This window comes from Penicillium longicatenatum (genome assembly GCF_028827895.1).
Source record: "Penicillium longicatenatum strain IBT 33135 chromosome Unknown contig_2_segment0_segment0, whole genome shotgun sequence".
Lineage (NCBI taxonomy): Eukaryota > Fungi > Ascomycota > Eurotiomycetes > Eurotiales > Aspergillaceae > Penicillium > Penicillium longicatenatum.
Window position 1 is genome coordinate 7,460,260 of NW_026643120.1, and position 26,618 is coordinate 7,486,877.

At 47.4% G+C, this 26,618-nt stretch overlaps 9 protein-coding genes across 9 annotated transcripts; 3 read left to right on the forward strand and 6 right to left on the reverse strand.

Annotated features, from left to right (window-relative positions):
* Positions 1-3,655: 3,655 nt before the first annotated feature.
* N7484_005310 (uncharacterized protein) lies at positions 3,656-4,326 on the reverse strand (the record flags this gene model as incomplete). Its single annotated transcript, XM_057115730.1, has 3 exons — positions 3,656-4,002; positions 4,058-4,214; positions 4,270-4,326. The coding sequence occupies 3 exons, from the start codon at positions 4,324-4,326 to the stop codon at positions 3,656-3,658; spliced, it is 561 nt and encodes a 186-aa protein (XP_056975870.1).
* A 6,015-nt stretch (positions 4,327-10,341) lies between these two features.
* Positions 10,342-10,686, forward strand: N7484_005311 (uncharacterized protein; the record flags this gene model as incomplete). The annotated part of the gene is made up of 2 exons (XM_057115731.1): positions 10,342-10,461; positions 10,519-10,686. 2 exons carry the CDS (start codon positions 10,342-10,344, stop codon positions 10,684-10,686), a joined length of 288 nt encoding a protein of 95 aa, XP_056975871.1.
* A 789-nt stretch (positions 10,687-11,475) lies between these two features.
* On the reverse strand, positions 11,476-12,364 carry N7484_005312 (uncharacterized protein; the record flags this gene model as incomplete). Its single annotated transcript, XM_057115732.1, has 3 exons — positions 11,476-11,683; positions 12,099-12,268; positions 12,311-12,364. The coding sequence occupies 3 exons, from the start codon at positions 12,362-12,364 to the stop codon at positions 11,476-11,478; spliced, it is 432 nt and encodes a 143-aa protein (XP_056975872.1).
* A 984-nt stretch (positions 12,365-13,348) lies between these two features.
* N7484_005313 (uncharacterized protein) lies at positions 13,349-14,653 on the reverse strand (the record flags this gene model as incomplete). Its single annotated transcript, XM_057115733.1, has 3 exons — positions 13,349-13,568; positions 14,232-14,593; positions 14,651-14,653. The coding sequence occupies 3 exons, from the start codon at positions 14,651-14,653 to the stop codon at positions 13,349-13,351; spliced, it is 585 nt and encodes a 194-aa protein (XP_056975873.1).
* Positions 14,654-15,555: 902 nt separating this feature from the next.
* On the forward strand, positions 15,556-16,454 carry N7484_005314 (uncharacterized protein; the record flags this gene model as incomplete). The annotated part of the gene is made up of 2 exons (XM_057115734.1): positions 15,556-16,043; positions 16,097-16,454. 2 exons carry the CDS (start codon positions 15,556-15,558, stop codon positions 16,452-16,454), a joined length of 846 nt encoding a protein of 281 aa, XP_056975874.1.
* A 4,091-nt stretch (positions 16,455-20,545) lies between these two features.
* N7484_005315 (uncharacterized protein) lies at positions 20,546-20,848 on the forward strand (the record flags this gene model as incomplete). The annotated part of the gene is made up of 1 exon (XM_057115735.1): positions 20,546-20,848. One exon carries the CDS (start codon positions 20,546-20,548, stop codon positions 20,846-20,848), a length of 303 nt encoding a protein of 100 aa, XP_056975875.1.
* A 1,554-nt stretch (positions 20,849-22,402) lies between these two features.
* Positions 22,403-22,951, reverse strand: N7484_005316 (uncharacterized protein; the record flags this gene model as incomplete). Its single annotated transcript, XM_057115736.1, has 1 exon — positions 22,403-22,951. The coding sequence occupies one exon, from the start codon at positions 22,949-22,951 to the stop codon at positions 22,403-22,405; it is 549 nt and encodes a 182-aa protein (XP_056975876.1).
* Positions 22,952-23,799: 848 nt separating this feature from the next.
* N7484_005317 (uncharacterized protein) lies at positions 23,800-24,297 on the reverse strand (the record flags this gene model as incomplete). The annotated part of the gene is made up of 1 exon (XM_057115737.1): positions 23,800-24,297. One exon carries the CDS (start codon positions 24,295-24,297, stop codon positions 23,800-23,802), a length of 498 nt encoding a protein of 165 aa, XP_056975877.1.
* A 321-nt stretch (positions 24,298-24,618) lies between these two features.
* N7484_005318 (uncharacterized protein) lies at positions 24,619-24,855 on the reverse strand (the record flags this gene model as incomplete). Its single annotated transcript, XM_057115738.1, has 1 exon — positions 24,619-24,855. The coding sequence occupies one exon, from the start codon at positions 24,853-24,855 to the stop codon at positions 24,619-24,621; it is 237 nt and encodes a 78-aa protein (XP_056975878.1).
* Between the last annotated feature and the right edge of the window lie 1,763 nt (positions 24,856-26,618).

A 26,618-nucleotide genomic window follows, 5' to 3' on the forward strand; every position in this document is an offset into this window, starting at 1 on the left:
GACTGGTAGGTAGATATATACACTCGGAGCGCTGACTTAGGGCCATCGTATCTGACAAGACCCAGCTGGTCGTAATAGTGGGTGTTTCAGCACTGTCCGACGGTATGGGGCTGACAAAGGACTTACCTACAGGATGCCTCACTTACACTCTGGTGGTCAAGAAGCTAGTCAGAAGTCACATTATTAGCTCCACTCAGCAAGGCACATAGACACAGTACTCACCAAAGGATTATCGCCAGTTAAGGCTCAAGCTCTAGCCTGTAGGCACGAAGACGGGCACAGTGGAGTAAACCACCAGTAGGTAGAGAGAGGCAGGTGACTTGGTGGCTTAAGTAACCACCGTGGGTATATATCAGTGACAGCAGGAGTTTGGGGTCAAAGAGGAGGGACTCATAAGTCTACTGCAGGAAGGCGCCTTGATTTCAGCTTGACAGAATTTGACGGATGTGGTAAGGAGGGGAACTGTTTCGACAGAGAACCAGGGAAGGAGGCCATATTTATAGGTCTCTTAACTAGTCTTATTACCGCCCGGTTTGTGTTACCGCGGTGAAGTCTTTTCTATCTATCGATTTTTGGGGGGCATTGTTTCCGGGGGCATCGACGTTGCCCGTGCAAAGTCAGGCCTATTAAACCTTGACTTACTTAGGTGACGGGCTCGGTAGAAGTCAATAGGTAGGTGAAAAGTGAACGGTCATGGTCAGAGTGGATTGTAGAATGAAGTTATTTTCTAAAAATTTTGAACAATGAAAAATCATGAAAAAGAAAAAGAAAAATCATTTTTATTTTATTGAATTATTTCTTGTCTAAAGAGCGTTGATCAACGTTGAACATTTTCTCAATGACCGGATTTTCAACAGTTAAAACGGTGGGCAGCGATCATCGCTCGACTACGACAGCATGCACCTTTATCACCATTATCTGAATTTTAGCATTAGTTGTTGATTCAAAACAGAGGCCGACGATCATGCTGTGTTCTGAGTAAGTCGCCTCACTCGTTGATGATCGAATTTTCAGGGTCTAAGCCATCGCCCACCCAAAATACTTCTACTAAGTGTACTACAGCCATGCCACATCGACTGTAGTACTACGGCTCTAACTTTGACCTATCCTAGATAATACACATCCATGAGTAACACCATAAGCCGGACTTTGGCCAATGCCAGCTATCAAATCCCGAGAGTTTCGAATACTAGGTCCTTGGAACTACTGAGCTAAATGGTCAATAGCGCCTAATGACTACAATTCTATACCTGATATTTGTCTATGCTGCTTTTCAGGACTGATATTATCAGAATATAGAAATGCGATTTTCACACTATCCATCGGTACAGACATGGCCGATCGAAAACCAGAGTCTTTTCTAATGCATCAAGGCAAGACAGAATAAACAGAGCCAATCTGAATCCAAAAAAGCGCTAGGAGCGCAAATCATCTGCCAGGTGCATTCAGAAGCTTTCTGAAGTGTAAGGTCTTTCCCACATAGAAAATCGACCTATTTGAATCCCCAGGAAATCTAAGCCATTGCGGATTCTCGTATTTCACGTTTGTGTTGGCACGAAGAGGTGCCTGTAGGTATATTGGAGGCTGCGACAGAACCTCGCCAGCATAAGCAATTTTAAAAATGGGATAAATCAAGAAGGAGGGTGGTCTAGAGAGGCTCATGTCCACTTGATGCTGGGTGAGGGAAATTTGATAGTGTATGGGCACCCCTATTTCCAGCAGCCATTAAAGGGATTGGTTAGGTAGAGTGGTGAATGCCATAGAGAGTCGCTGTAAATTGCTTGTCTCTAAGTTAATCCATTGATCCCTGTATGACTTTTCGTCGAGCTTTGATTCATAGGAAGGAAAGTATGCCTAGAGGTATAGATTAGATGATGTTCGCGGAGATTGGCTCCGGTGACTTACGCAGCCGAAACATATGGATTTCTCTATAGCCAGGTCTAGTAGGGGCAGTTCCATATAATCATAGGTTTTTGTAGTCATCTCAGCTTCCACACTTATTGTAGTGGTGATATTGAGATCGGAGGATAAGGGAAAAGGACAATATATTTATAGCTTTGAGAGACAAGACAAAATTGACGAGGAAGTATGGCCTAGCGCGTAACTAAAGATGATTTAGAAACTGCTCGGAAACCGTCCTAGGTCCCCTGAGACGTATCGCAGTGCCAGCAAAGTCGAGTATAGGATCGTCTTGACTGGTCCTAGGAGCTCTTGCGATCCTAAAATGCTCGCCCTAGGTTCTAGGACCATGATTGCGCTTTCGGAGATCTGGATGTGCTTTTCTTAGAGCGCTTTGGTTCACGTGTAGGCTTCAAACCTAAGCAGTATCTTATAGTAGGTCTATATAACGGCCCTGAGCATTTGTTGACACACCTCTTAGGCCACATGACGACGATTTCTATGCTCGGTATTTCCTGGCACTCCTGAGCAAGTGACCTAAGGGATACTTAAATGCTAGAAGACCCCGAAGAGTTTGTCAATTTCATGTCTTTTAATTTAACCATCTCAGTTTAGAAAATTCATTCCATAAACATAACTTCACAGGGCGCGGAGAGCGACTATTTTTTCTCTACCTTTCCCTCTCCACATAACTATGAATTCGTGCACGATCAGTTGATACCGCGGACGACGAGCACTTCTCGGCCTAGTTGCATAGACACGATTATTAGAGAGATTAAACATAAGTATGATCACTTAAGGCAAGAAAATGTCAACTTGACGGTTGCCCTATAACAGTCGCGTCAGGAAAACATCAACCTTCTCCTAACGCTACAGCGCAAGGAGCAACACCTTCAGGTAGCTTAGCGACGCATAGAAAAGGTCGAACGAGAGGTGCATATAATAAAAGGTGTTGCAGAAAATATGCAGAACTGGGAAGGTCGCTTAGCGGCATGCGAGAAAATGATCCCCATATATCAAACATCATTTAAGGAGAAGGTCCAACCCACGCCGGTCTCCAATGCTGGTGCTCGGATGAATAAGTAAGGACATGTTACCCGTCTCCGGCGGCCAGGTCAGGGTCAGCCAATGCCCTAGAAGGTGAAACTTCCGCCAAGTCAGCAATTCCCGGGACAAGTCCAGTAACCAGCAGTCGAGCAAAAGCCACGACTTGACCGACGGGATTAAGCCGCGTGCCCGCTTCCGATGTTTTGTCCAATGCCGCATTGTCTAGCGCATGTATAATGTGGGGCTGTATGAATGTGACTGAGGCTATTGAAATCAATTCTGATGCTTTCGAAATGTCCATTCGCATTGTTTGTCAATTTGCATGTAACTATGTGGTGCGTTTCCTAGATGTGTAATGAAATGTGATCATTCTACTCCTTTTCATACACTTGCCGGCCCTTCTGGTAATTACACTGAGTATTGAAGATAGGGGTATCAAATAATCCTGTAGCAAGAGTAGCCCGTGGTGGGCGTGGGATTGCTGTGATATGAGGCTGGTGCAGATCAGGAACCAAGCCGAACCGTCGGAATTAATCCCGAAGTATGTATACGAAGAGTCAAGGTAATTGGAAATAAACTGGATCTTCTCGTTGTGTATATAGCCCCATGTTTCTCTCCCAATAAATAACATAACTATTAATCTTCCTTTGGACAACAACAGGGATAAGACTGCTGCAGATCAGATACAAGATTTGATACGTGTGGCGAATTAGAAGCCGCCTTCGATGATTTTCTGCCGGACCCACCTTTGGTGATTAGAACGCGGGCCCCCACCAGCCAGCTGATCACCCTGCCAGGATCGTCTCTCGTTGACGAGCGTTTCTCCTAAGAGCCGCCTGGTCTGCGAAGGGGTGCTACGCGTGTTTGATGAGGAAGCGGGCGTCCAAACGGGCCCGGAGCCGGTACCAGTCTCGGCTGAAGTTGGGTCGAACGGATCATCGTTTGTCCACCACGGGCAAGAAGGTTCCAGGTCCAGGTCAATCAGCCGGAGGTGACCACTCGCTCTCTGGTGGATGATATGACGTACAGCTACACGTATCGGATCGCTTACGCATACTAAGATCAATCAGCTCTGGCGTAACCTCAAAGATATATGCTAGTGGACACTTACCTAACACCGCGGTCGTCCCGCCAGTATTATCCAGCAGGCGCGCCAAATCCTTGGCAATGTTAATAGCTTCAAAAAGGTACTTCAAACGCGTGCGGTTGCGATAACGAAGTTGATCCACGGGTCGAGCGCCTAGGATATGCGTGGTGAATTGCAGGATCTACATTTAAGTCAGCCCCACCCCTGATATCATCAACACGAAAGGCTTTACTCACATCAAACCCCCAGTCATCTCGATGACCATGCTCGGGACAATCGTCCCGGTCAAACATCCAGTCGAGTTCCAGGATCTATGAGATTTCATCCCCGACCCAGTGGGGATGGTCTTTATGGTCAGCACGGCAATAGGTAGTGTGTGAAATAATAGAGCACCTACTGAAATCTTTCAGCTCGACTTACCACAGAACTACTAGCCGTCGCACTATGTTTCTCCGGCTTCGGCTTTCTTAGACGAGATGCCACATGAACGGCAGCGCGCGGAAGAGTCCAATACCTTCCAGTACAAAGATGACGGTTCCGTACTTGCCCAGGGGAGGTAAGTGTCCGTATGGGCCCAGCACGCATACTGGAAAATGGATTGTCGCATGCGCACGATCCGCAGCTTGTGCGATTCTTCTAGTCATGCCCAGCTAAGGCCCGGTGACTATTCATACTACGCGGGTTGTTCGTGCTTCTGGTGTGGTGTGCACGGTATCCACCGAAGCCACATAGAATACATAAAGCTGCAAGCATGCCCTGATTCCCCAGTGTGGTGCCCAGAGTTATACATACTGCCCCGGCCGAGCCACCCACTCCACCAGCACCGCAATATCAAGCCATAAGAGCCGGTTCGAAGACCGCGCGAGGGCTTGCCGAGAGGTGATGCGCCATAACCTGTGGTGCCACATGGTGTGTAGACACGTTCTGGCACCCCAGGCAAATCCAGCGCAAATACCTCTAAGTAGTACCCAGCGGTAGGGAGACCCCTGGTCGGTCAAATGATAGAAAAGAGCACCGGTTGTAATTGAGGCAAGGATATGGTGGACTTTAAGGCCGAGTTGGGGCCACCGTCGAAGAATCGCAGCGAGCGTCCAAGGTAAGATCGAGACGAGACTATATCCGGCCTGTGCAATGTGAGCCACTTTAAGAGAGAGATACCGCGGGGAGTATAGGAGGGCTGCCGTTCTCTGGCCTACTTCACGTACCAGGAGTGGAATGACGAGGGAAGTTCCAAGGGCAGTTTTTCGAGCAACTGTGCCCATGATAGACCCATGAATAAGATAATATAGCACGCACATGCGACCCAGCCACCGATGGGCCTACTGGAAGGTGCCGCGCTCGACACGGTAGACGTGGGCTGGAAGATTAATACTATACCTGGAGTAGAGGGGAATAAGATAGGTCACTGCTAAACGTGCCGCTCGCTTCTGCACGTCCGCCTAGTTCTGTGAATGAAGGCTGATCGCAATGATGTTGGCAATCACCAGGGTTGCAAGTACTCCCCCCTACGCGTATGACGAAACGTCGAGCCACTGGAGCACGGTTGGCGTCGGCGCTTGGAAGAAGCGTCTCCACGATACTGCGCGATGTAGTTGGAGGGGTACATAGCCGAATCGGCGGCCGAGGCTATAGTAGACCTAGCTTATCATTGCGAGAAGTCCACAAAGACCGAATTTGTCTGGGGTGGAAGTCTTGGTAAGCCATTTCATAAAATTTGACGTAGGGTAGGACATGCTTTGATGTCAGGTAGTACTGGACTCTGTAGGTCTTATGCTTAATCTTTTCCTTCCATCGGTAGACTGGAAAACGCTAATCTGGGTTGTCGCTGGGCGGTCCAAAGCACGGTGTGAGATTGGTGCTGGTGAGCAAGATCAGAGGCTTTTCTCATGTTCACTAGGTTGATGACCATTCGTTACCCGTTATTAACTTTCGGCATAAGATATTCGAGAGTAGAAATAAATCATTCTGGTGATCCAAAGCTGCGTCCTATATATTTTCCGTTTAGCGATAAACACTTATCTCGGTAATAGAAAATAATGCGACTTAGAATCCCAAGTTTCAACAGTTGAACTCGGCCAGAATCCTAAGACCTAGTCTTAGATATCGCATCGCCACTTGTTGAATTTGCCGTGACTGTTATTATCGATAGAATAAGGGTAGCAGTAGCTAGACACGGCGATCTGTGATAGTAGCTTCGCCTTATTAACGCAACCAAGCGGCGTCGCTAGATCAAGAATGTTCAAGCTGAATAAAGGCTTTGTGGTCATCATTAGCCGTAAATCAAACACTATCTAGTTCAAATATTCTTTCAGATATAATAGTGTCCATGCAGGAATCTCATTTGCTTTCTCGCGCATCTCGCACGCTTAGTAGGTAGCCCTCATGCTGACTTTCGAAAACACTTGCCCCACAATCTTGGCCCCCGCTCCTCAAAATACCATCTCTAGGAATAAATAAGTTGGTCCTAGGAGCTATCATAGTCCCGGGATCTATACTGTGTAGATTGAAAGATGCCAATTGAGACTTAAAATGTGAAACGTAACAAAACCGGAAAAGTCAAATGATCGGCGTCAAGATATGCAGTGTGCCCATAACACGTCTTTATCTTAATACCATATAAAGGCATAGAAGCGTCTCTGAGATACCATGACTCTCCTGCTTTGGTTGCTATCATAGAATGTCCGCCTACTAGTGAGTACTGTTACCATAACGCTATGCCTACCCCGGGTTTGAGTAGACATGTTTCTGGTTCTATTAAATATGACACCAACTCGCCGATCCTGTCGATCCTGTCGACCGTGTTATATTTCAAAATCGAAATGCGATCGTGATTTGCCTTCTTGCCAGACTTGCGTCAGACGTGGTAGACCTGATCTATGTGTATACAAAGAGATAAGCCAGCAACAATCCAGACGACAGAGGAAGCGGAGAAGGCTTGCCCCCAACGGCCAATCGACACAATCCGAAGAGCCATCAAATCTTGAGACAAAAACCCGAGAAGAAGATAGCAGCGGAGAAATACAGCCCGCTATCCAGCGTACAGACTCGGAGGACCCTGATGTCGATACAACGTCTTCTACACAGGAACGTGCTGAAGCAAAGCCGATACCAAAAAGATTTCATCTAGAATCTACTACACACGAAGTGGACAGTAGCTATCTTCCTATTATTACCCACGCGATCCTGCCTGATGCTGAAAGGACAAAGCCCTACTTTGAAATACATCTTCTGGTAAAGATGAGCGGTAGCCTGACATTTGAGACGCTTCTCTTTAATCATTATGCAGACTAACCTCCTATCGCGTGTCACGCTTCCACCGTCAGCCTCTGATCCGGCTATAATTGACAGGGGACCGCACACAATTCACCAACTCTTGCTGGTATTGAACTACCTCTTCGTTTCTGTTATGCTGCCTAGAGATAATAGGGCTTTACGGTGCATCATTCATCGCTGCGAGAGGGATTGGGAGAAAAGCTTCGTCCTGTAATATAATAGCCTATTGTGGTAGCTGCTCTCTGTATGTCATGTTTTGACTCGAGCGGCAGATCTACATTGTATGTCTTTGGAAGATTTAAAATTGCAGATAGGCTACATCCTGTTCGTCCTAGGACACCATACGTCACTAACGTGGAGCTTTTTCAAAACATACCAGCGGCCTAATCGGCCATACTGGCCCTTTGGGGTAAGAGCGAGCATCGCTTTAATTTGCCATGCCTTTATGGGCATTAAAACTAAAGAAATGGAAGGATATAAATCCAAAGAGATCTAGCCACATGACCAGGAATATTTCTTCACGATGGCGTCCCGGCTCCAGCAATCGCCCCTCTTTCCGGCAGAGGTCCTAGTGCATCAGCTACAATCAATGATCTTTTGCCTACAGAGAGCCTTTTAGCTTGAAGAGATTCGTGTTGCTTCCATAAAGCCCTAAGCAATCCGCATTAGAGATAGCTCAGACCAACTGGAGTACTATCGACGAGCATTTCTGTCCTTAGATCCGATGCTCTTACCAAGAATCTTAACCACAGCGCTGGCGATAAAGCCAAAGCTTAAGGTTAGAATGGCTGATCTAGCGGCTCTTCTTGCAAAACGGTTCCACGAGTCGTATCTAATGGACGACTTAGAAACAGTCTTTAAAAAGGTGCCGGAAATATGGCAGTCAAAACCTAACAGAGTGATTATCACAGAAATGTTTCACGTTAAGGCATCCAAGCAGAAATGGCAGATTGGTTATCTTGGTGAGTTACCAGCGGCCCTAAGCATAAGAGATGCTGACGATGGTCAACCACATAGATAGTGCGTCTCATATTTTCGTCTTTCATGTTTCCCTAAGGATTGGCAGATGATACAGTGTAGCCCCTATTTGTCTTATATTATTAAATAATCTCGCCGCAAAGCAGCAGATTTTTTAAATAGGAGAATAGGAGAATAGGAACATGAAAGAGGATAAACAATATAATATGGAATAAATAAGCTATTTAGCAATGAAGGCCAAGTATATGGCACGGTGTATATAACCGAGACAAATTAAACCTGGCCGCCAATTTTAAAATATAACGAATAAGAATTTCTGAGTTTGTGATTTATTCGGCTTTGGAGAAGTGGATATAGGTACAAGTGATTGTCGTACTGGTTCATGTCCCCGCTCTCCTAGGCCGCATCGCTGAGTGGCCAACCTTGGGGCGTGAGTGATCCACGGAAATACGGATCATACACTGGAGATGTCTTGTCCAGAGTGGCCACATATCGATTGCGTCCTCTATGTGTCCCGTGTGTGGAGTAATGCGCCTTAAGATTGTCGCTTCGCGAGAAGCTACGTTGGCATCCAGGAACCCAGCAGACGTGAAGCCGTTCTCCTATATATTGGTTCCGATGACGAACGAGGTTTTTTTGACGCTTAAAATCCTGTTTGCAAGCAGGATAGTCACATTTAAAAGGCGGTCGGGAAATATTGATTATTTCAGCTCGGAGGCTCAACGCGGAAGGATCCAGCGTGCCGTCCGAGGGAGCGAAACATTAATCATGGCCATAGCAGGAGTTTGTGGCTAGAAAGCTCCGATCAGCTTGCTGCGAGTCTGAGCCTCTAGGGCACTACAGGCAGCAGGCGTCCGTATTCTCTGGTAAGCAGCATATAGCATTGCCATTCACATGCTCAGCGCAACCGGCAGACCTCCCCTGCAGAATCGCTTTCCAAAGCTCTACACCTGGGGCGAACGGAAACCAAAAGGCAACGCCCCAACCCTGGGAAGTTTTCAACATTTGGCCCATAGCGCAATTCAAGGGTTGGCAAGAATGGCTTTAAAGCCCGCTTATTGTGCTCAGCATTGGATCTATTGGCATCTGAGCGTCGGTTGCACCCCCGTCTCGATCATTCTACAGGTGAGCTGTGCCTAGACTTTCAGCACAATCAGTGCATGTCGAAGAGCGCGACCCCTCGCTACCGTAGAGCACGGCTATGTCACTCGAGAACATAGCACTATCCTCGTATGTGTTCATCTCTGAGCATGCAGCTGACTGATCGTAGCTTACTGACTGTGTAGCGTATTCTAGCCTCATGTCTCAAAAGATAGATTGCAGAATAGGAAGACCGTATAGCAGCGGGACTCAGGCATATAGATCAGAAGTTTTCCTTCTTGAAGCAGCCTTGGGGATGCAAGTTTACATATGTGCAAATCCCCTTGAACGCACTGAAAGTCTGTGCCTCTGATAAAGAGCTTATGTTGTTGTAAGCATTTTTTGAGTCTGAGAATGGCCGCAAAATGTCTTGTATGAGAAAGAAACCTGCAAATATAGAGTTTCTCAAGCGAAGTGACTCCTACTACTTTCTGAGCCAAATAACGCAAGTTCAGAGGGCGGAACCATAACCCCAGATGGTATGGGCAATTGGTCGGGCAGGCAAGATGCTCGTTACTGCAATGTTGAGATTTCAATAGGAGAATTTACACTCAAGGCTTACCCTCTCTCAATGATAATTTCAATGGTTTCATTTCAAATTAAATGAGAAGAATCGTTGAGAAACGTTGAGCGTGCCGGAATTAACGTTTGAGAATCTTTTTCTTCCATCAATTTTTCAACATGAATTAAGACAAAATCTCTTTCATGAAACATCTCACTCTCTGTAGTCATGATCAGGTCGTGACAAAAAGCTCACCAGTTTAGACGAGATGCCAATGGGGTCAGAACACTGAATACGTTAAACACCCAGTGACAATGGTACTTACAAGCCTAGTTCATTAAGCAAATTATAAAGAAAGCCTGCCCTGCGTGAAAAGTCTTTTTTCTACTATGACGAGTACAGCATATTAAACGTAATGGAGAACATTAAATCTATGCAAGACCATAATAAGGAGCAAGACTCTCAGCCAAATGGAGTCCTTCCCCAAAGCGAGGGAACTGCTTCCCAGCCGAAGCCTAGCCCCGAACCACCGCTAGTAAGTCAATCAGAACAGCAAGTGATGAATGCCGTAGCTAAATACTAGTGACAGTAGGAAGCAACTCCGAAAGATGCCTTACTTACAGGGCCCTTTCAAACCGTGTTAGAGACTCTGGCAGATCTCGAGCGTGACGACCCGAAGCTCGCCTTTCAGGCCTCTCGGCTGGTCGGAATCTACCGTCGCCTATGGGAGTCGTGGCGATCAACGCCAATCTTCCCCTGAAGGAAACACGTGTGCAACTGAGCAATAAGAGGGATAGCCTCCAAGCTCGCCACGATCAGCAAGTAGCCCAACTGCGCTTGTTTGACCAGGCTCTGAGATCATCTTAAGAACAAATGACTGGCATGCTCATTCAATAGAGTCAGGTCCCAAGAAGTGATCTGGCGGACTTGGTTAAAGTCAACCGCAGCGAGTAAAAAGATTCATTTACTTAGTCTAGTACTAGATATTGTTTCGGGAGTGTATTAATTGAAATCTAGTATGTATGTATTATTTGAATGAAACGGTTTAAACTACTCGTTTTCCAAAGATGTAGAATAGAAGAGATGTGATTGCGTGTAGATCAGAAGAGCTGTTATTGATCCTCAAGACTTTCATTCACGCATTGCTCTAGTTGGAAGGATAGTTCCCCACCAAGTTATGTATAAAAAACGATGGATCTAGGGTTGGCATCGTGGGCAGTGTAGCTAAAGGGGAAAGCACCGAGTGACTAGCGTACGGCAGGGGCTCCATACGTGGCCATAGAGACAATCGGAAGCGGGGGGTCCTCGGTGTAGCTAGGCTTTACGCGATGATGTTAAGCATCTATCCATATACTCGGCGTAGATTGCCCATGATTGTCTCCATTCGGGGCAGAAAAAACATATGCTCGCCAATCATGTCCCTAGTAACTTGATCAAGACGTGTCAGTCGAAATTCCACCTAATATATCTGCTCGGAGAGACAAAATGCTGACAGGTGGAGGAAAATCTCCTCAGGCTGGGTTAAAAGTGCTAAAGGATCTAGACCGGTCTAGTTGAAGCCGGGCGCATCGTCGAGTCCAAAGTGAAAGAGGCATTCAATCAGGAGAGGTGGCGGACTATGATTTTTCATAGATTCGGGGGGATAGCCCAAGCCATAGTCCTTATAGTCCGCGGCTAGACAAGGAGGCGGTGTCAGTATACCAGAAGACTCACGCCAGATCGCGTAGAGGTCGAGATCGAAGTCGGATTCTATGATTCTGTGAGTATATCTTTGTCAGAAGTTCTTATAGGTCTCTTACCGTCATGGACTAGAGCGGTCATATTATATCGGTCTTGCGCCATAAATGCCAGGTACAGGAGATCAGTTTTGCTGACTTGCGATATAGAATGTTTCGAACGAACAAAATCAGAGGACGATTTCAAGATATAAATAATTGGACCATGGCAGCAAGGGTGATGGAAAATTTTGATTTTCAAAAGGCTAGCAACTAGATACCATATCGTTGGTCAGAAATGGCTTTTTCATCGAGTTCAACAGTATGTAAACATATCTCACCACGGGCGGCATTAATCAAGACATCATAAGGTGTGAATCACCTAGCATAGAGTATAGATAGCATACTCCTCCCTAGTCCATGCGTTTTATGTCAAGTAGTCGGTCTTGCCAAAGACATATCGGTAGGGAAAGCCGTTTCACCGCTCGCTTTCAGGATTACAGCGATGCCAGCGTGAAGTTCACGTAGCACCCGCTCGCGGCTCCACATCATTAAGGCTTGCTCATTACAGCGCTGAACGAGAAGATCGTTCTCGACCTCTAACCACTCGTTGGACTCTTGGAGTTCCTGCTATTCTTTATCTAAGTGAATCTTGTCGGCCGATTTCACGACATAGCTATCCCAGAGACAAAAGTAAAAATCGAGCAGTCTGATGATGGGCATGGTAAGGTCCGCCTGGCTATGAAGCATTTGCATCAGCTACGTTGTTAGTGGACCAGCCGGGTGGATGGGATCCTGTGAGTATATGTTCAGTGATGTTCATAAGCTGTCAGGAAGAACTAACCTTGAGAGCAATCGTTGCGTGACCTGCCTCTGCGTGACCTGCCTCTAGCTAGAAATCTTTGACTTGGACATCATCCACTGGCTGATCGGACAGCCAGCGCTGCCTTTTGGCGGGTCAAGATGCAGAAGGAGAAGGTGGGTGATCCATTGGACTTGGTGGTTGAATGAAAAGTATCACGCCACTGCGGGGGTACTGTATTTATATAAAGAGCAAGAACAAGTCTAAGGAATGGGCTTGCAAGGCGACCGGTAAGTGTGAGCAATTTCAATAGTATTGGGTTGATTCAAGAGCAGTTGAAGCATCACCTGTTGATTCTACATGATAGGCACAGCCAAAACAAAATTGCCTGGTGAGATGAGCAAATTCGGAGAGTCACTATGTCTTATTGGGGACAAAAAGAATCCAGGTGAACGATTCCATCTCTCAAATTCAACATGTTTGAATTTTTTCTAGAGATTTGCTGCGCCCGCTCATTCGACCTGTCTCCAGCTTTACTGTACGCCTGCCTGAAATGCACCAAATTTGCACCAAGGTGACCAGGGCAGCTTTCAAACACCGGCGTTACCAATCTTGGTCAGGATCGATTTTTGAATCGGTTCACAGTCTGCAATGTGAAGCGCCGCGATCAAACTCTGCCAAGACAATCGCCCATCCTCCAGAAGCGCATCGACTATTTCTCGATACGCTCTTTGCACCGCAAGGGACAAAGGCCCTTGACACGACCGATTTTCCAGATTAGGGTCAATCTGATCATGACGTAGCAAAGCCCGGACCAGATCCAAGCTACCATCCCGCGCGGCGATGCAGAGCGCTGTGTCATGGCCCGTCATTATTCTTCGATTCATCTATAGACAGCCGCCCTGCTAAACCAAGAGGCGCACAGCTTCCACCTGGCCGTGTTCCACCGCCTGACAGATTGGCAGATGACCCAGGCCGCTAGCATTGATGTCTACGCGGTCCGTGTGCAGCAGGACCTTCATCGCATCAACGCGTCCGTGAGCGTAGGCGAGAGCGAACGGCGACTGGCCCGCCGCGCAGCGACCAACGTTAATCCCCGGCGTAGCTAGCAGACGCTCTAGTGCCCTAGTGTCCGGTCTCAGCATAGCATAATAAAGGGAGGTCGAGGGTGTCTAGGTATCGCCGTGTCCCCCCACGAAGTTGAGTTTCACCCCTAACTCCTCTAGAAGTCTTTCGGTGACAGCGTTGTATGACAGGTGTGTAGATAACCAGAGCGGCGTGTTCCCTACTAGATCTTTATAATTCACATCGCTATATGGATGGCTCAACAGCAAATCCATAACTTCTCGGCTCTAACTCCGAACCGCTAGATGAAGCGGTGTGTTACCGTTCCAGTCGTGCGCTTCGAGATTAGTGCGCTTCTGTTTCAGCAGCAGCTGAATAGCATCCATAGACCCATAAGATATCGCTTAATGAAGGGGCAGCTCATCGTGATAGACGAGATCAAAGTTTATTGGAAACCAAGAGTCAGATCCCCTCGTGAGCGTCTATAGCATGGAGGGCCTGTTACTACGGCATGCCCAGTCCTAAGGCGAGAGACCGTGGCTATCTTTAGATTTAAGATCACTACCTAGGAAAAGCAAGATCTACACCAGTCCAACCCTCCCAGCCCAAACTGCTCGATGAAGCGCTGTTTAACCTTCTTTGTGTCTCAAATTCAGATTCACATTTCGATGAGCATTTACCATTTGCATAACCGCCCTGTAGGTGTTATACTTAATGGCATACCACAAAGCGCTCTCTAAAGTTGTGTTTTGGAGGTTAATATCTACCCCTGGCGATTTCAATAACACGCGAAATATATCGGTAGCACCGTGCTTTAATGCTCTCATGATTGGGGTTTTTCCACGGAAGAACGCATTAACATCGGCGTGACGTTTCAGCATAGCCTTTGCTAGAGATATATTGTTGGTCTTGGCTGCCAGATGCATCAATTTGCTGTTTTGGTATTGCACTTTATACTCGAGAAAGGCGTGTTGCAGTCTATTATATAAGTTGTGACATGATGTTCCTAAAGTGAAAATTGCCTTTCCATCCAGAAATGATGCAATCATCAGCAATATTTCATTGGGCAAACCTCGTATATGCGGCTGGAAATGCAAATTAGTATCAAGCTTAGCTAATCATTGGAGAATTCATGCACGTACCATGATGTGAGGGATACTAAGAGGGAATGAATAAGAGCTGATGAACAAGAGCTGATGAACAAGAGCTGATGAACAAGAGATGATGAACAAGAGCTGATGAACAAGAGCTGATGAACAAGAGCTGATGAACAAGAGCTGATGAATAAGAGCTGATGAACAAGAGCTGATGTAGAGGCTAGTTGCGGTAGAAAGGCACTTTATATGATACTTCTTGAGCATCCCCATCGTTCAGCTCTGAAGCAAGGGTGACCGACGCCGCCACTGGTCGGCAGGGACAGTGAAGCATAAGCACGATGGGAGGCTGTCGTGTAGGTCCTGAGACCCTTATTTGGGGCCCCGGAGTCATTACTAGTGTTCCTAGGATCAAGCTGCGTCCCGGGAGCGCTCAAATTGTCTCCAGGAACACGTAAACTGCTCCTGCACAACGGATTTTTCTCAATCGCGGGTGAGACCTAGCATGCCATAGTGATTATGAAGAGGCAAACTCAGGTGCAACATAAACCTCGGTTTCCTGGCTGAATCATGCTGCACATTCTCAGCTCTACCATCCTCTGCATCGAAGGGCATCGGCTAGAAGCCAGCGATCAGCAACGACCCTGCCACCAGCATGCAAACGTAACGCACAGGAATGCTCTGTGGCGCCACCGTTCGTCCACTGCTTAGAATACCAATATGTTGGAACGCCGTATAAATCCATTTAATAAGGCATGCCGCCAAGTCTAGTCACCCAATGGTCCACTAATCTCAATCCACATTGGGTCGTCCGCATACAGCTGGCAGCCGTTAGTGGTGTGTGAAATCGTATTGGATCACTTGGACAACGAAGCACCCGTTGCGAGAGCACAAGACAAGAAACAGCTTCAAGCATCCAGTGAAATTCAAGAGCACCATCAAACGCCATCAGAATGACCGACTTTCCAAGGAACACATTTGATCTGGCCGGACTGCAGGCCTCACTCTGCAGAATTGAAAACTGCTTTCTCTGCAAGCGATGGCACCGAAATCGACTCCGGATTGCTGAGTTTTCGCCTAACAGCGTCCTCAGTGATCATGATATATCTAATCATGTTCATTCGTGGGTTGCTCCCTATATCACGACTTCGATGTTGCGAGCAAACAATGTTCCATGGCACGTGTCGCCAGCCCAGCCAGCGATCCTTCCACTCTTCACAAATATCTGGGCGGGTGTGCAAGACCTGACGCTCCACAGCGTCACTCCCAGTGGCGAAGTTGACAAGATCCACTGCATGTTTTGTTTGGACGAGGAGGGCGATCAAGTCAATGAACGCGTGGTGTTGCGGTTCGTCGAGTGCAGGGGGCTATCGCACCTGGCCTGTACGGAGGAGTGGCTGAGAAAGCGCGGCACAGGATGTGGTACTTCATGCTGCATCTGGTAAGTTCGGCGTTCATTGAAGGATTTAGAATTGGTCGTGCTGACACGCATAGCCCAACCGAGACCGCCTTGGACGCCCTCTACCGCCCGCCGCGGGACCCCTCGCCACAAACCGCAGAATGCTCCGAAGAAACCCTCGCGACGGTTCGTCACGACAGAGTTGTTAGCAAGGACATCACGCAGTCATGGATTGACCCCACTTGGACGAGAGAATCGCCTCAGCCAGGTGGGACGAGGTGGCGTCGCAGAACATCCATGGCGCCGGGCGCAACGCATCGTCCCGGCCGATCAGCTCGGCTACAGAGAGAGTCTCTTGTGTCTCTTGTGACAGAAAGCTTTCACGCCCCTTCCACGCGTCGTCGGTTGGCACGACTAGGCTGGGTTTCGAAATGGCTGGAAGAATTGGTATAGTAGGGTCAAAATGTCGGTCAGGCCATCAAGTCATTGATGTTGATGTGATGTCTCAATTGTCTAAATGCTACCAAGGTCAGATCAGAACGTACGTAGCAATCGAATTTTCAAAATGAAAGATAGTGTCAGTCTAGCTACTAAATTCCTTCAAAAGGTGCGAAATTTTCAGCCTTTTGCACGAATGCGGATATGACATGTCACTCAGATGAGCCGGGGCCGAGGGTTCTTCGTGTTTGACACCAACAGGCGCAAGCACAGCAACATCGCTTGAAGCCAGACTACTATCGTGGATGGTGGTGCCAGGGATCAACATCTCCGATGGCAGGCCGTAGATCGCCGACGGTTAATTCACGCAGATCATCGCGTAGTACGCTGTGAATCGGTCTACCTCGGCGAACACGCACCACTAAGTCGATCGAGAGATAAGCTACTGGCGGCATCCACATGCTACGAAGTTAGTTGTAGTCGGTGTTTCGGAGCTCAGCTCAATCTAACCACACGTGATTGGTGGGGGGGCACACTTGCCCGTTTCGGGATAAAGGAGCTCCGCGTCAGCGCCATAGTACCCTGCGTGAAGAATAACTTTATATCCTGGCTCACCTTCATAGTTCTGCATTACATTCGCTGCCTGGTCTTCCTAGGTGACCAGCAGTCCGCTGGCATGAGGGCTGATTTAAATATTTTGTGGAATCCGCTGCAGCAGGCGTCTGATGTGGCGCATGTACCGGTTCTCTGTGATGCGTGATATTGGGAATGCTGTAAAGATGGAAGGAATCGAGAGGATCAGTAATTCCTCGACAACTTCTTGCCATAAAATGGGTGCATACTGCCCATCGCTGGCTATTGGGGCTACATTGTGGTATGGGGCCCCATAGTCCACATTGTCCAATTTCCACCATTGATGGGGAACTCTTAGGGTCTGGTCTGTAGCGTGGTAAAAGACATTAAGTCTTCCAGCCACGTCTTCGATATAGAGGACTTGTATCCCGCGGGGGCGTTCAAGAGTGCTAAGCAGGCCCTGAACGCCTGGCCGATTATCTTTGCAAAGACCGTATCGGGCAAGGCACAGATCGTAGCATCTTTGCATCGTTGCTGTTGCTCCTCCTTAATCGTCCGAATGGGTGTCGCGGAGCAAAGGAGTTGCTAGAAAGTCGTCGGAAGTGGGGTCGGCTTTTTGCCGGTATATGATCGGATCGCGTTCACCCTCTATCTTGAATTAGCATATGACTCCGCTTAAGTAGGTTCGCACTGACCTGTAAACTGATTTCCACACTGTAAAAGAAAAGCTTCTTTTTGGAGGCACACAACATATGCTCCCAAATGCGAAGCTTGGTTGATGGCTCCAAAAGTCTTTCTACTTAGTCCATATCGCCAAGGTGCGGATGCTTCTAGAGGAGGTTGACATAGCTTGGGAGTAGGTCTATCTCCCGCAAAGATAACGCATACTCCCATATCTGTCGTACGAGGTCCGCCAGGTCGAGCTAGCTAATCAGTCCTTGTCGATCTTGGCTAAACTTCCCACACGCGAAGTTATAGCCATACATGAAGGCCTTGCCGCCCACAGGATGCAGGGCGAGCCGGACCCCATGCAGGAATAGCTGACCAGAGCATTTTAGATCGAGTAGCAAATCTCCCTAGGGGGTCTGGACCATCGATGTGGCGGAGACAAGTCCATGAATATCTAGAGTGACCCGCAACCATCGCAGGAACGTCTTAGGTGACACTAGTTGGCTATGATTGCCCTGGCCAGCGCTAATGACCACGGCGACATCGCGTTCTATATGGGGGCGCAAGTTCGCCATATCATCCGCTACTACTGGCCAGTCGCTGTGAGATATCTTACGTGCCGCCGTGATCACGCAGCGAAAAGACTACTGCGGCCCATGTAGCCCGAATTTCCAATTACAGTGACTTACGGCGATGCTCATTTACAACTGCTATCAATTCATGACCAACGTAGCTAGTTTAAGACCATCTCCGTGCGAACCACTTAATCGGTTGTCTCTATCTTTAGTCGTGTGTCCTATGACGAGGGACTCGATCGGCAGCTAGGCGCATATATTAGCGAGGGTGACTCGACTAGTGTTTTTCTTGTACTTAATGAATCCTCGCGCGAGGGGGTCCGCGTGATCGTTCGGGGCCGACGAACCTATAATGGCGAAGTGGGCGTTATCGTCGTGAAAAGATAGCTTCAAGTCTCGGCGGTCGAGCTAGAATGTTTCTAGAATGGCATCTCTCCTACTCGATGTTAGTAAAGTTCTCAGCGGGTGGTTCAATACGCACCAATTTTGGTATAGCTCGCGAAAGGCATCGGTCGTATCCTAATTCTTCACGTATGCAGGCGAAATTCCGAAGACCACGGTCTGCTGTGTTGGCTAATCTACGATACCAACGCAGGGAGTGTCTAAAACGTGTTATAGCTCACCGTGCAGTTATTTGCTTACTTCATCGCTGATAGAGCTCCCCGAGTCCATGTTAAAGGAGTTTGTGATATCAAATGAAGTGACTAAACTAGAGTTCTTTCTTATGCGCAGCCAACAATTTATATAACCTTGGAACGATTTTTCTTATGGTATCTCTGGTGACGAAAGTGGTAAGTTAAGTGGTGAAGCCATAATGTTTAGTATTACGAGGCATCACTGGTTTCACACGCACCATAGTTTAACAGATCACAAAGCTAACCATAGATGTTGAAACTTGTTCACTCGATAGATAGGACTCGATTAATGAAAATTCAATATTAAATACACGTTGCCCACGAGAATCTATATCTATTCGGCATATAGGCTTATAAATTTATCACATCAACACCTTCATGGAGTTTACGAAAATCGACAGGATTGGTCATTTTTTGTGGCACAAGACACATGCAGAAGCGGAAACGCGCATTTAAGATCATTATATGCGCCCTAAAGTCGCTTAGCTATAAGGTCTATTTTTTAAGTGGCGTTATGCAACAGTGCAAGCGGCTAGAACCAATAGGCCAACATCGTCACGACCGCGTACTAGGCCTGTGAGTTATCGTGATGCGAATATCCCTTATCTCCAAAAGCTCGGCAAGGACACAAGCTTTCATCCGAGAAGTGCCTTTGAGCCAGAACTGGAGCTTTGCCTCCACAAGCCATAACCCTTGAGTCTTATCATTAATCATCGACAGAAACAAATTGCCAAAGAACCTAGAACCGTCCTCTCCTTCTACCTCAAGCTTCGTTAGATCAACGGCCGCCGCCATCTAGATATATCCCATAGCGAGATTGAAGCAGGCTGCGTTCACGTTGCATGTGGACATAAGGGTATTAAACAGGGGGCCGAAGGAAATAGCGGGAAGGCCAATACAGACGTATGCCTTGGCGGCGCTTCGTCCTGCCCGTATAGCTTCATCCATCAAATCTATGCCCTCGATTGATCTAACATCGATCACGACCGATTCCGAGACCCAATATTCAGTGGACCAGCTATACAGAGCCAGCGGAGGAGTAGTAGCAACGGAATTCCAGAGTCAGAGCGCCAACTTTCTGATGCTTAAGATGTTTTTCGTTCCTGCGATCCCAAGAATGATGAGCTTCCTGTCCTTCTCATTAGACACGCAGGAAATCCCTAAATGATAATCTAAGGGTTGCAGACTGGTCACTTTGGTAAGTGGAAGGACTGTAGTGTCGCCGAACTCAACCGAAATGAAGCGATAATCTTTGTCTAGCTTATTAATCACAGTATGGCTGGGTAAATTCACACATTGCAGCATGGTGTTGATACTTTGTCCGTAAAGCTTCAGCTGTTCCCACTTCCAGACCAGCTCTTGAGTCTTTGCGCAAATAAAAGGCGATTTGGGGATGAAGGGAGACTGGCTCGACGCGGTACTGGATGTCATAGGTTTCAGATCAGCACTGCCGTGACTTTTGCAGAAGGGAGGAAGAGAGTGCCTTACCCGAGAACCTGTCTCTGGCTGAAACGTGACTGGGACTCATACCTTTGCTTCATGAAGGCGACGAGAAGAGGGTGGGTGTGAGGCATAAGGAAGGGAGGTGAATGCTGCACTAATGTTTCTCCTTTTGAGTGATTCATGACGAGACCTATGGCTACACATCATCGTCATGGCTCACCAGGTATGGACATCGTTGAGCGTTGAGATGACTAATATGGAGAACTGGACGGAGCCAATCGCCGTCACGATAGAGTGTACGGGAAGAAACATGACTTACGAGGGATTCTCTTCCCGCCGTGGCGACAACGATAGGAGGAAGGGTCCTGGGAGCATGTGTGATGACCTTGGGAGCTGGTCTCTGAATCCCCTCAGTGTTACTGTAGGTACACAAGCCAATCAGCTCGGAACGCAAACTTTGATATGCACTGCCACCTCAATTGCCAGCATTTCGATGACCATCGACTCGGCTTGACACTAGGCTAAACCAGGCTTAGGAAAGTACTTGAAGTGAGACATCGCCAAAGATCTTATCACTTCTCGCTTCCACATCATTCGCTCACTACGCAAGTCTCCCGCTCTATTCCTCACCATTCAAGTCTTCCGTCCTCAATATGACCTCCAACACTAGCTCCGCCATGCTTTGCAAGCGCTTAACTGTTCTCGTCCCCGTTATCATATGGTTAGCCTTTGTGGGTCTCAGCTCGGCCATATCTCATTTTGCAGTTATCCTACGGGACCATGCGGAGTCAGATCTCATCTATACTAACCATGCTATACTGGGCCTTACCTTACAAAGTCTGGTGGAAAACATTCTCGTCGTTTCAGTCCTTATGGCCCTGATGTCGACGTTGCTCTCCATCTTTAGTATGGTCCTTGCGATCTAGTCGAGGTGGCTACATCAGAACAGCCAACGTCGAATCTATTTTGAATATATTCAGGTTGTACTAGCGCTTAGTGCTATCTCTGTCAGTGGATACATCACGAACTATGTTCACGGGTCTCGATCTTCGTTTGAGCTGTTGAACATTCACAGCCACTTGCCTTACTATAAGTTGATGTACTACGGGAGCATGGGACAGGCTGCATCCAGTGTCTTTATTATCATTAATTTCTTTGTTCTGCTCTTCATGTGACATTTCTGTGCTCAGCCAGAGGAAGCACGATCAAAGGTACGACCATGAATGTAACTGCTTGGAGTGTTATGAGCTGACTGTTTATCATTGACAGCTTTCCAATGACGAGGCTTTCAGACGTATTTAAAGAGACATTGGAAGTTACCAAGCTTGCATTCATCATGCGCGCTTCGTGAGTTGCTATCAAAAGGCTCTTTCGACATGTAATCTCCCACTTCTCTCCTGCCCTGGTTGTGGTGTTCCGAATGTACGATACATGGGGAATACCGCAGTAAGAAATAGATGGAATGTCATTTACAAACCCCACATACTGATTATCTACGTTGTACTAACAAGAGTCCTCCATATAGTGGTAAATGCAACTGACTCGAGTCATAAGTAGCGCAGCCCTTACAAGCAACAGGAGATCCGCAGCTGGGTGGCGGCTAGCCGTGATCAAGGGATGCTACCAGGCATTAGCAAGTTCTATGCCCAGGTAGAATTACTCACCCGTCTTAAAACCTCCAGCGATACAGCCGCTCCAGACGCCCCCAGAAATTCAACGGCAGCGGACCCCATTGGCCAGCGCTTCAGGTCGTCGACACCAATAGCTCCATCCACTTTATCGTACTTTTGCATCAGCTACATCGTGATAGACGGGATGGCGGCGATGCATATGGCTTCGGATTGTTATGTCGAGCAGTCCACGCAATACTCTGGGCCCGCTGCCACTGGTCAGCTAGATCCAATCCAACAGAAGCTTAACTTACCAATTTTGATGATCCCGTCAAGCCCAAGGAGGATATTAGAGCACACCAAAGCCTGATGCGCAATACCAGAGGCAGCTAGATAGCACATGCCGTCGAGGATCTGACTGTCAGCACAGTTCATCGAGACGGCTGTGGGAAACAAACCTAGTATAATATTGATCCCAATTCCGCCTGACTAGGATATAGGTCTATATAAGTGACGACAAGCGCGAGAGTCAATGATAGATCGGCAACTAAGAAGAACGCGGCATCGCCATCCAAATAACATTCATAGAATGTCAGGATGTTGATGTGCTCCAGACGCCCGAATCGATCGATTAGGCCCCGAGCATCTTTTCTACGGTATATTCTAATGGCCACCATACGGCGTGGGCGGGTGCGACGAGAGGCAATCGTAACATCCCCTGCGAGGTCGTACGAGATGGCTTGCTGGTATGTATCCCATAGGGACTCATGTCGCACGATCAAGACGGATGTGATATTATCGAGACTTTGCAAGCGAGGAAGACAAAGACCTTTGATGGAGCCCGTGACGATTTTCTGGCTGCGGTGGGATATTGGTCTTTTTGTTGCAGCGCGAGCAGACCTTTTCTTACTAGCGAAGTCGGGGGAGGGGGAAGGTGACGGTCGGGACTGAGCTTTGATGGTGTCAAAGTCGAAAAGCATGTACTCTTTCAAGTCTCTAACTGACATGATCAGGCTGACACGACTCGTGTGGAATTGTGGTTCTGGAATAGATACACAGCAGCATCGTCTAGCAGAAATGGCGTTTTACGCTGATATATCCTTATCACAAGTGGCACTATATAGCACACATTTCGGCATGCCTCACAATGTTGCCAAGTTTAACCGTGAAGAGATCTGTCAGAAGATGAGATTGCCAACAGTAGAGTTAATCCAACGAGAGCAAGACACACGAGAGCATAAATCAGTCGAACACAATTCAGACTCACACGCAAGACCAAGCCTGAGACATATTCTATGTAAATACTTATGGAGACTTAAGTCACGATCTTGCTAGGCTTCGTTTGAATGCAAATTGCTTTATTTGGAACTGCAGCCCAAAATATATAGTATCTTGTATAGATGCTCATTCGGTATAGTGTTAGGAAATACTACTGGCGACAGCTCAATCAGCATCTGGAGCAAGCCTATTGATACTTTGCTCGAGGTGTTTACCGTTTTGCTGCCTCAATTTGGAAGCACTTTTGCGAGTTATGTTCTAGATACTTGTATGTCGTAGGTGCTCAAAGTCACGAGTGAATGAATCGAGTCGTGTACACGAGAGAAAATGGTGCTTAGGAAGCGTAAAGTCTATGTTGTCATGTCTGCTCATTTATCATCATAAATATGGCATCCATCATATCTAATCGTCAATGAATACCTCTAACTCGTGCATGGTGCGCCAATTTCAATTTTATGATCACCAAATCCTATCTCAAGGGTCGCACCGGCTCCTCTGCTTAGATCACAAACCGGCGCTCTCGCGTATAGTGAGCTCCACATGGACCCATTGCTCATTTAGAACTTCTTGATTGTTCTCATACATCCAATCTGGGTGAGAGCTGAGACAGATCCAATTCCAGCGCGGGTAGACTGTTTGACGAGGCTGTGGGGAAAGTGGCCGAAAGTCGTGTAAACAAAGTACTTCCAGGGCTCACGTTTCCCTCGGTTAAATCTGTACGCGCCCCTTGTGACGCATCTCTTCGACCAGCTTCAGATCTCAAATTTCTATCCGGCGTGACAGACACCCATGGAAATATTTTGTCGAGCAGACTTGTCTTGCTGGGCCTGCGCCAGTCTTCGGGCTCATAGTGAGACAGACTGGGCTGCGTGCTTATCAACGACCGGAGGCGATTGAACACAGAAAACTCCAACTTCAGCTTGATGCTGTATACTACGGTCTTGAAGCTCACTTGAATGTAGTGCAGCTTGAACTCCGTAAGAAGAAGCAGGATGTTCAACAGGACGACAATGATGTTGATCCAAAGCAGATGAATGATGGCATTCCGCCCGTTGCGGCCTCGGGTCTGAATCATGGGCTTGAGAGCTCGGACGGCTTCGTAGATGTAAATACCGCAGATGATGAAATCCTGCACGCAAAAGCCGGTGACCTAGATGCGATCGTATATCGCGGCGGGTCGAGCGAAGCGTGCGTCGCCTTAGTTCAGGCCAAAGAACAGGACGGTCATGGGGACGTGAAGAATAAAGAAGTTCCCGATGATCATCCACAACACCCACCGCACTTTTTCCATGTGCCGGACAACAATCTCTAGACGGGAATAGAGTACGACCGCCTGACCAGTGACCATAGCGTACCACCCGATGATGAATGGGATGGACGTGGACAGGTTAGATGCTTAAGAGACGAAACGAGCCATGGCGGGCAGTGCATGCACAAGAATACCCCAAGAAGCGACCTGCATGCTCCAGAAGTAGAGACCGCTGTAGCGCTTGAACGTGTCGAATGTGACAATTGCCGTTTCGAGAGCATTATATGCGCCGATCGCAAACATGGACACGACCTGGATGATCGAGACGTTTCTCATCAGGATGGCCCCGATGTCTGAAGGCAGGCTGGTGATGGTTGTGTCCATGATCGCCGAAGGGTTGGCCTTTGTGTAAAAGACTTTGAAAATAGAAGGTAGCCAGGATGAGTGGAGGGTTTTTTACAACACTCTTATGGAGTAAACACGTGAATGTGCTTGCAATGAGATCATGACATGGTAGCTGGGGGCTCCTTGGGGTGACTTATGGAATTGTTGAGATCTTATTGGATCAATGGATGGCTGGGTGGGTCGCCGAGTCAATGATGCCGTAGACGCTGTGACGGACACTAGACGCGATTAGCCTCAATCCGTGTTCTGCTTCTTCCAGGTCAACTAGACAATGGGACTTTCTCGTGCGCCGGGGAGTCAGGATGCTAGAGAAAAAGTTAGAGAAACGTAGGTTCCTAAACTTCCATAGATCTAAGAGTGGGGCTGCCTGAGAAGCTGGGAAATACTCTCGTTAAACCAGGGAAACGCTCGGTCGGGGAGGACAGCCTCAAGCGGGGAGAAATGCGATTGTTAACGCGTGATATTGAAGCTAAAATCTAATAACGACTTGTTTACATTATGCTTCTTCGGATTCATTCACTCCTTGATAGTAGGAGACATTCAAGAAGAGCTGTGGCATACTCGCCACGTTTCGACCTCTATCCAAATGCAGATTAATGGTGCTCTCAAACGAACGGTCACAGGCAGAACTTTATCGAACACCAGACCCACCTGCGGGACTAAAAAATAAACTTTGGGAACAGCAGATATGTCTGGCCCACAACGCCGATCCAACTTTTTCTGAAAGCCAATCAGTCTCTGGACTGTCACCGAACTAGGGAGCGCCTTTCACGTAAGTGCATTTTGTCCTGCCAAACATGAGACAATTCTGAATTAGCTATCCACTCGTGGTTCTAGACCGGAAACACAAATCAGGAAAGGTGGATGAATTGTTAGAGTTGACGAGTAGAGTGTTGGAGGAAGGTTTGAACTAGCGAAAGTAGCTTCTAGAACTTTCTCCCAGCTGGATCGACAAAGAAGTTACCCTGGCAATAGAAAAGTGAGGAAAGTCTTCCCTATGTGGAGTCACCCGTCAAAGTGTCGATCACGAATTAACTTCAAGGCATCTTTTTGGTAGCAATAGTTGTGATTTGTGATATTGTGCTCCCAAACCGTGAGATACATAAACCGTATTTATCAATATAGAAACCTTAGCAGGAATTTGTGTTGAACGCTACATTCAGTCACACATCCATTCGTCTATCATATGGCGATTTGTGAATCGAATGTCGGTTTTGTTGGTTCTTAGATGGTCATCTCCATGCCACAAACACGGGCCCCATGTTCTAAGTGTCCCGTCAGTCATCGTCTCGATCTGATCGTGAGTCACGTATCCCTCGGCGGGTTTTGAGCGGTCTTCTTGTGGCTATGATGTCCCGGCGTACCGTCAGGGTATGATAGTAATGTTGCAACCTCTTGCAATGGAGGGTCCCTGATGGAAACCACGGCGAATGGCGTTCAAAACCAATAATCCTTCGTCGCGTTACCATGGGGACTGGGTTACGCTTGCTGTGCCTGTTCTTGAGCCATAGAAAGATCAGAATTGAGGCCTTTGGTCGTACCAAGAAAAGTGGTAATGACAAGTAGAATATAGATTCTAGATTTTTGCAATTTGGATGTCTTTAGTTTCATGGGCTATACTCAAAAATGAAAGGGGTGCACTGAATGACCTCTTGGTAATCATGAGTTCTCACGAGTTCTCAGCGTCTACGCCGCTGCAAATGATTATCTCATGTATACATCAAAACATTGACAGTTCTATT